Source organism: Melospiza georgiana, chromosome 29 (assembly GCF_028018845.1).
Source record: "Melospiza georgiana isolate bMelGeo1 chromosome 29, bMelGeo1.pri, whole genome shotgun sequence".
NCBI classification, from domain to species: Eukaryota; Metazoa; Chordata; class Aves; order Passeriformes; family Passerellidae; genus Melospiza; species Melospiza georgiana.
In genome coordinates this window covers 5,354,371-5,363,256 of record NC_080458.1, presented here as the reverse complement: position 1 = coordinate 5,363,256, position 8,886 = coordinate 5,354,371, and the positions used below count along the sequence as shown (strand labels likewise).

General features: G+C 66.1%; 1 protein-coding gene across 1 annotated transcript; it reads left to right on the top strand.

The window, feature by feature from the left end:
- Window positions 1-1,597: 1,597 nt before the first annotated feature.
- TAMALIN (trafficking regulator and scaffold protein tamalin) lies at window positions 1,598-7,065 on the top strand. Its single transcript, XM_058042171.1, has 8 exons — window positions 1,598-1,738; window positions 4,118-4,167; window positions 5,050-5,104; window positions 5,367-5,469; window positions 5,556-5,649; window positions 5,723-5,789; window positions 6,296-6,362; window positions 6,449-7,065. Exons 1-8 carry the CDS (start codon window positions 1,598-1,600, stop codon window positions 6,874-6,876), a joined length of 1,005 nt encoding a protein of 334 aa, XP_057898154.1. The 3' UTR covers window positions 6,877-7,065.
- Window positions 7,066-8,886: the final 1,821 nt, after the last annotated feature.

Sequence of the window (8,886 nt, the reverse complement as noted above, 5' to 3'; positions counted from 1 at the left end):
GTGAATGTGCTGGCAGCAGAGCCTGGCTTGGTTTTGCTCTGGTTTCTCCCCAAATCATCCCTGGGGTGATCCCTGGATCCCTCCTCGGTGCTTCCCGTGATATTCCCAGCAGCAGCATCGCACCCTGCGCCCTCCTCAGGGCACCGCCTCACCCGGGTTCTACTGCCCCAAGGAGCCCGTGGTGTCCCTGAGGATGTGCCCAGGACCCTCCCTCAGACCCCCACCTTGAGTTCTGGGGGATCTCCGTGCAGAACTTCATGAAGGGACCCCCCTATGGACCCCCACGGGGTTCCTGAGCAGGACCCTCACACCAGACCCCCCTGTGGACTCCCATGGAGTTCCTGAGCAGGACCCTCACACCAGACCCCCCCATGGACTCCCACGGGGTTCCTGAGCAGGACCCTCACAGCAGACCCCCCCTATGGACCCCCCGAGGGTCACCGAGCAGGACCCCGGTGGAACCTCCCCCCCTGGACCCCCGCAGGATCCCTAAGAAGGAACCTCAATTGTTCTGTCCTGCTGGACCCCACACAAGGGGACCCCCCGTGGGACCTCTATGGGGTCCCTGAGCACAGTGAGGACGCCCCCCACTGGAACCGAGCGGGACCCTCACACCGGACCCCCTCCCTGGACCTCCAGGGGGTCCCCAAGCAGGATCCCCCCACTTAAACCCCCACTGCACCTCCATGAGGCCCCCAAGTAGGACCCTCACACTGGACCCCCCACATTGGACCTCCACAGAACCCCCACTGGACCTCAATGGGGTCCCTGAGAAGGACCCCCCCCACCTCAGGACCCCCCACTAGACCCTCATGGGGACCCTGAGCAGGACCCCGAGTGGGATCCTCCCCACTGGACCCTCCACTGTTCCTCTATGGAGTTCCCGAGCAGGACCTTCATACTGGACCCCCATGGGGACCCAGAGCAGGAACCCCACCACTGGACCCCCCACTTGACCCCCATGGTGTCCCCGAGCAGGACCCTCACACCAGACCCCCTCCCTGGACCTCAATGGGGTCCCCGAGCAGGACCCCACCACTGGACCCTCCACTGTTCCTCCATGGTGTCCTCGAGCAGGACCGCCCCCTCTGGACCCCCACTTGACCTCCATGGGGACCCTGAGCAGGACCCCCCCCCCTCTGGACCCCCCTGGACCCTCATGGGGTCCCCAAGCAGGACCCCCCCCTCTGGACCCCCCCTGGGCCCTCATGGGGTCCCCAAGCAGGACCCTCCCCACTGGACCCCCATGGGTTCCCCGAGTGGGACCCTCTCACCGGACCCCCTCACTGGACCCCCACAGGGACCCCAAGCAGCCAAGCACCACTGGAGCCCCCCATGATCCCTATGGGGTCCCCAAGCAGGATCCCCGTCCACTGTCCCCTCCCTGGGGTCCCCTCACCGCGGACCCCCCGAGCTCCCCGCGGTCCCTTCCCGTGCCCGGGGAGCCGCCGGCCCCAGCCGGGCCCTGGGCGTGGTTTATCCCCAAAGCCGCGCTCTAACGCCCAAGCGGGCGTGTCCGGCCCCAAAAGGGGCGCGTCCCTTGGTGTCCCCACCCCCAGGGTCCATATAGCGGCTCCCGGCACGGCCCGGCCCGGCCATGACCCTGCGGCGGCGGCGGCGGCGGCGGCTCCGGCCGAAGGACGATGCGGCACCGGCGGCGGCCCCGGAGAGCCCTGGGCCCGCCGAGCTGTACCGAGCGCTGGCGGCGGCCGGCGGGACCCTGCCCCGTGTGCGCAAGGTAGGGCTGGGGGGGGAGCCGGCCCGGTGCCCCTGCTTGTGCACCGGGACCGGTAATGGGGGGAGCGGGGCTGCGCCGTGTCCCCGTCCCGCCCGGCCGCCGGTGGCTGCGGGTCCGCTCCGGTGTCTCCTCTGGGGCTCTTATCGTGCCCCGAGCGCCGCCCGAGCTTCCCTCGTGTCCCTCTCCCGCCCGAGCTTCCCTCATGTTCCCCTCCCGCTCCGGTTCCCTCATGTTCCCCTCCCGCTCCGGTTCCCTCGTGTCCCCATCCCGCCCGAGCTTCCCTCATGTTCCCCTCCCGCTCCGGTTCCCTCGTGTCACCCTCCCGCCCGAGCTTCCCTCGTGTCCCCATCCCGCTCCGGTTCCCTCGTGTCCCTCTCCCGCCCGAGCTTCCCTCGTGTCCCCATCCCGCTCCGCTGTCCCCCTCCCGCCCCGGTTTCCTCGTGTCCCCATCCCGCCTCGGTGTCTCGATGGCCGCCCCCAGCCTCTTGTGCTGCCCCAGCATCTCCTCGCCCCTGTCCCATCACCCCGCAGCCTCTTCCCGCTGTCGCCGTCCCCTCTCGCTCCGTGTTGTCCCCACAAGCGTCACATCCTGTCCCGGATCCTGCTCACGTCCTGCCCCGCGGTTGTCCCGGTACCCCCACCCTGGTTTCCCCCCGGGTCCCCACATGGAGATCCCTCCTCACCTTCCCTCAGGAATCGTCCCTGTGCCCCTTCCCGGTGTCCCCAAGCCCCACATCCTGTCCTGGTCCTTCTCCCTGTCCTGCCCTGCAGCTCTCAGGGCCCAGGACCAGACCCCACCCCACTGTTTGTGGCTCTGTCACTGGGGCGGGAGTGACCCCAGTGGGACAGGAGTGACCCCATAACCCCCCTGGACTCTGGCGAGGGTACCCCAGGAGCGGGGTCTGATTTAGGGACAGATCACAGGGTCTGGTTTAGGGGCGGTAGAGGACAGAGTACCCTGGGTCTGTTTTAGGGACACTAAGGGACATTTCCCAGAGTGCCCTGGCTCTGATTTAGGGAGGACAAGGGACAGATCACAGGGTCTGGTTTAGGGACAGCAAGGGACAGGTCCCAGCGCTCCCCAGCTCTGGTTTAGGGACAGTAAGGGACAGATCAGAGAGTACCCTGGGTCTGGTTTAAGGACAGGACCCAGAGCTCCCCAGGGCTGGTTTGGGGACAGTAAGGGACAGAGTTCCCCGGGTCTGATTTAGGGACAGTAAGGGACAGGTCCCAGAGTGCCCTGGGTCTGATTTAGGGACAGTAAAGGGCAGAGTAACCTGGGTCTGGTTTAGGGACAGCAGTGGACAGGTGCCAGCGCTCCCCAGCTCTGGTTTGGGGACAGTAAGGGACAGATCCCAGAGTACCCTGGGTCTGGTTTAAGGACAGCTCCCAGCGCTGCCAGCTCTGGTTTGCAGGGGCACAGGGCCCTGGCAAAGCTCCTCAGCTGGGCCCGACCCCGCCCTGAGGCTCCCCCGGCCCCGCGGCGCTTCCTGAGCGCGGTGGGAAGCGAGAGCGGAGCCGACATCCGGAGCAGAAGTGGCTGCTCTGCCACAGCCCAGACACGCACGGTGGCCTGGCCAGCAGGGCCACCAGCACCAGCCGTGTCCCCGAGGGCTCCAGAGCGTCCCTTCCTGTCCCTGCGGTGACGTGGGGCCCAGCGTGACAGGCGACAACGTTCCCGTTTCTGGTGGTTTTGTGCCTGTGGGTGCATTTGGGGAGGTCTGTCGTTATCTGGTGACACCAGCAGGGCTGGCGGCACCCATGTGGCAGAGCTGGTGACACCCATGTGGCAGGCAAAGCACAGAGAGAACCGCCGGCACCCTGCTGCCACCAAACCGTGCCATGTGCCACCAAACCGTGCCATGTGCCACCCTCAAGGGACAGCTTTTTGTGACACTGTGCTGCAGTGCCAGAGCCCAGCACCCTGCTGCCACCAAACCGTGCCATGTGCCACCCTCACAGGGCAGATTTTGGTGACACCGCCTGTGCTGCACTGGGGCTGCACCCCCAGAGGGGCATTTGGGGACAGCCCTGTCCCCTCCTGAGGGTCCTGCCAGTTCCTCCACCCGCCCACGCCTCTGCTCCTGCCACAACAGCGACATTGTCTGGGCTGGCGGGGAGGGAGGGGTGGATTTTGCACAAAAACCCCGATTTTGTGGCCACAACAGGGCCCCCTCTGTGCCGGGGCCCCTCAGAGCGTGGGGTGGGGCTGACGTCAAAGCGTGGGGCGAGCCCCGGGCGCTCTGAGGGTGCTTTGAGCCCTGATCAAAGCCCTGTTATGCCCAGGGGGCACCCGGGTGCTGCCTTGGCACGGTTTGGTGCTGTCCTGGTGGGGGATGTCCCCTCGGGTGTCCCCTCATGGCTCTTCCTTTGTCACAGGACACTGGGTTCAAGTGGGCATCACCCAGCCAGTCCCCGGAGGAGCACAGGTAGGGGCAGGGGGCACAGGAGTGGGGCTGGGGTCCCTGTCCCAGAGGGCTGGAGCTTGGCCTTGGGGACATTGTTCCACTCTGGATACCCTGGGAGGGCTGGAAATGAGGGGGATTTTATGGGGGAAGTGAGAGCAAACGTGGGGTCACAGCTCAGACACCCCCAGACCCTGTGGGCACATCCTGCCTGGCACCCACAGGATTCTGACAAAGGCAAACTGAGGGGGCAGAGTGGGGTGAATCCCATCTCAGGCATTCTGGGGAGCCCAAAGCAGCATTTTTGAGATTCCCACAGGGCAGTTTTGGGTGTGCAGGGATTTTGGGGAGCCCAAAGCAGCATTTTGAGGTTTGCACAGGCAGTTTTGGGTGTGCAGGGATTTTGGGGAGCCCAAAGCAGCATTTTTGAGATTCCCACAGGGCAGTTTTGGGTGTGCAGGGGTTTTGGGGAGCCCAAAGCAGCATTTTTGAGATTCCCACAGGGCAGTTTTGGGTGTGCAGGGATTTTGGGGAGCCCAAAAGCAGCATTTTTGAGATTCCCACAGGGCAGTTTTGGGTGTGCAGGGATTTTGGGGAGCCCAAAGCAGCATTTTTGAGATTCCCACAGGGCAGTTTTGGATGTGCAGGGATTTTGGGGAGCCCAAAGCAGCATTTTTGAGATTCCCACAGGGCAGTTTTGGATGTGCAGGGATTTTGGGGAGCCCAAAGCAGCATTTTTGCGATTCCCACAGGGCAGTTTTGGGTGTGCACCGAAGCAGCATTTTTGAGATTCCCACAGGGCAGTTTTGGGTGTGCAGGGATTTTGGGGAGCCCAAAAGCAGCATTTTTGAGATTCCCACAGGCAGTTTTGGCCGTGCCTGGTGCCCTGACCCCTGTGTCCCCCAGGAAGGTGGTGACGCTGCAGAAGAAGGCAGAGGAGTCCTTTGGCTTCGAGATCCAGGTGGGTGCTGAGCTGAGCCGAGCTGAGCCGAGCTGAGCCTGGCCCTGCTCCCCACACCTTGCTTTGCATCAGGGTATTTTTAATTTGCCTCCGATCCCCGGGGTTATTTTTAGAGGTGACACAATCACCAAACCTCCCCATGCTGTGCTGCTTGGGCAAACCCCCCCCCCCCCCCCAGCAGCAACCCAACACTGCATTGCTGCCCTTGTGGGGGTTCCCTGGGGGTCGGGGTGCCCCTGACTGCAGCCCCCCATCATTGCAGACCTACGGGCTGCACCACCAGGACAGCAACAGCGTGGAGATGTTCACCTTCGTGTGCCGTGTGCACGGCGGGAGCCCGGCCGAGGCCGCGGGGCTCAAGGCTGGTGAGCACATCCTGGGGGGGACCCAGGGGAGCCCCGTCAGCGGGGAGCAGCCCCCCTGAACCCGCCCCGCTCGCCCTGTGCTCCAGGGGACACCATCACGGGCGTCAACGGGCTCAACGTGGAGGGAATCCGGCACCGGGAGATCGTGGAGATCATCAAGAGCTCGGGGAATGTTCTCCGGTGAGTGAGGGGGCTCGGGGGGTTCCTGGGGGGGGCTGCAGCCCCCCCAGTGCTGACAGCTGCTGACCCACAGGCTCGACACTCTCTATGGCACATCCATCAGGAGGGCTGAGCTGGAGGCACGGCTGCAGTACCTGAAGGTGAGCTGGGGCTGAGGGGGGGCTGGAGACCCCTTAGCAGGGTCCTGGGCACCCCTCAGGAGGGTTCTGACCCCCTCAGAAGGGTCCTGATCCCCCCTCAGTAGGGTCCTGACGCCCTCAGCAGGGTCCTGGGCACCCCTCAGCAGGGTCCTGGGACCCCTCAGGGAGTCCTGACCCCCTCAGCAGGGTGCTAGAGCCCCCTCATCAGGGTCCTGGGACCCCTTAGCAGGGTCCTGGGCACCCCTCAGCACGATCCTGGGACTCCTCAGCAGGGTCCTGACCCCCTCAGCAGGGTCCTGGGACCCCTCAGGGAGTCCTGACCCCCTCAGCAGGGTGCTAGAGACCCCTTAGCAGGGTCCTGGGCACCCCTGAGGGTCCTGGGACCCCCTCAGCAGGATCCTGGGACCCCCCAGTGGGGTCCTGACCCCCTCAGGGAGTCCTGACCCCCTCAGCATGGTTCTGGAGACCCCTCAGCCAGGTCCTGACCCCCCTCACCCTCCCCACAGCAAACCCTCTACGAGAAATGGGGCGAGTTTCGCTCGCTGATGGTGCAGGAGCAGCGGCTGGTGCGGGGTGAGTGGGGCTCTCGGGGGGTTGTTTGGGAGGGTTTTGGGGCGCCACCCGCCTCCCCTGACCACCCCCGTGTTGTCCCCCATCAGGCGTGGTGGCCAAGGACCCCAGCATCTACGACACGCTGGAGTCCATCCGCTGGTGCCTGCAGGGGGAGGCGTTGCCGGGGGGCTCCTCCCGAGCCAGCGGCAGCGATGACTCCCTGTACCAGACCTGCGTCTTCGCCTCCTCCAGCTCCCTGAACGGCGACAATGACGGCGACAAGGACAAGGATGAGGACACCGGGGGTCCCGCGCCCCCTCCCCCGCGCCCCCGGCCCGCTCTGGGTCGCAGCTCCAGCCTCAGGTGTCCGGGGCCACCGGGGGCTGCGGGGAAGTTTTGGGCCCGGGCCGGGGATCCCGGGGACGGAGCCGCCGCCGTGCCCCGCAAGAACCGGCACAGCAGCTTCCGCCAGCGGCTGCTCAAGTTCATCCCGGGGCTCAACCGGGCGCTGGAGGAGGAGGAGAGTCACCTCTAAGCCTCCCCAGGACTATTTATTTATTTATTTGCGAGGGGCTTCATTCGCTCTGCCCACCCCCCCAGTCCTTTGGGGGCTGCACGGAGCAGGTTTGGGGATTGTGACGCTGAGGGACGGACGCAGCAGCAAGGGACAGACAGACGTGAGGACACTCCTGGAGCGGCTCACGGAGCTCTGGGCTGGGGGAGCACCGGGGGGAGCCCCAAATTCCCCAGGCTGGGGGGGCCCTGGGGGTCTCACCCTGCTCTGCTGTTGTACCTCGCTAATACAGAGAGGATTTGCAGCGATGCTTGGCTGTGAGTGAGGGGGGACAGAGCCCCGATTCTGTCCCTTTGGGGTGACACACCGATGTCACCTCGGACGTGACTGAGCTGCCGGGGTCCCCCCGGTGTCCCCCCCGGTGCCTTCGGCCGCGTCCCGGCGCTGCGGGGCCCCGGCCCGGCCCTTCCTGCCCCGTTTCCTGCGGCAGCCGGCGGGAAGCGAGTCCCACCCCGAGCCCTTCCTCCGGCACGGGACGCGGTGCCCGCGCAGGACGGGTCCCCCCAAAACTGCCTCGGTGTCCCCCAGCGCCGCTGAAGGAGCTGGGGGGGCATAAAGCACCCCCAGAGCCGCTGAAGAGATTGGGGGACACAAAGCGCCCCCAGAGCTGGGGCTCAAACAGCACCCCCAGAGCTGCTGAAGGAGTTGGGGGGCACAAAGCACCCCCAGAAACGCTGAAGAGATTGGGGGGCGCAAAGCACCCCCAGAGCTGGGGCTCACACAGCACCCCCAGAGCCGCTGAAGGAGTTGGGGGACACAAAGCACCCCCAGAGCCGCTGAAGGAGTTGGGGGACACAAAGCACCCCCAGAGCCTCTGAAGAGATTGGGGGACACAAAGCGCCCCCAGAGCCGCTGAAGGAGTTGGGGGGCACAAAGAGCCCCCGGAGCCGCTGAAGAGATTGGGGGACACAAAGCACCCCCAGAGCTGCGGGACTGCCACAACATTGGTGTGTGCACAGATGGAGCACCGAGAGCCCCCAACCCTCTGCTGTGCCTCAGTTTCCCCTCTGTTTGTGCCTCAGTTTCCCCTTTACTCTGCCTCAGTTTCCCCTCTGCTCTGCCTCAGTTTCCCCTTTACTCTGCCTCAGTTTCCCCTCTGCCTGCGCTGTTTGGGGACCCCAGCTCTCCCTGTCCCCCCTGGGGGTGACAACTGCCGCTTTCTGTGTGTTCCATGGCGGCAGATGGGGGGGCTCAGCCGGCCCCCCCACACTCCCCTGCCTTGTCCCCGTTCCAGGACAGCTCCGGGCTGGACATTTATGGTCCGGTTCCCGCAGCCCCGGCTGCTCTCGGCGTCCCTCCCGTGCTGCCAGCCCCGGAGCATCCCGTTCCTGCCAGAGCCACCACGGGACCCCCCCCCCTTTGGTGGCAGCTGCCACCCCACGCTCGGCTTTTTATAGCCGCGACCTGGGGCTGCGTGTGCCCGGAGAGGGGCAGGTGGCCGTGGGACAGCTGGAGTCACGCGTGGCACCGCCTGGGCACGGCCGGGGCACCGGGCACGCCCCGGAGCAGCCTGTCATTACCGATAAATATAGAGCGCGGGCACGGAGCCAGCCGTGGGCACCGGGGCGGGCACGGGCACCCTGGTGTGGCCATCGTGTCCCCAGCGGGTGTCGCGGTGGATCCCCGGGTACCCCCTGCGCCCCCGCGGCCTTGCGGGGCTGCTTGGGCTCGGGTTTCCTCCCCCGACGCCGCCGCGGCCTCTCCCGGGGTACAGCTAATCCCGGGATGCGGGGGCTGCCGGTGTCACCGTCCGGTAACCGAGCGAGGGATGCGGGGGGCTGCGATCCGCGCCCCCGGTGGCGTTGGGACCCCCGGCAGCTCCGGGACCCTCCTGTGTGATCCGTCCCGAGCGTTCGGGGCCGCATCCCCGGGCTGGCACCGGCCGTGGCCTCACCGGGCCCGGGGGATCCCTCCGGGGGCGTCGCCGGTGCTGCCGCGGGATCCCCAAGACGTCAGTGACCGGCGTGACGT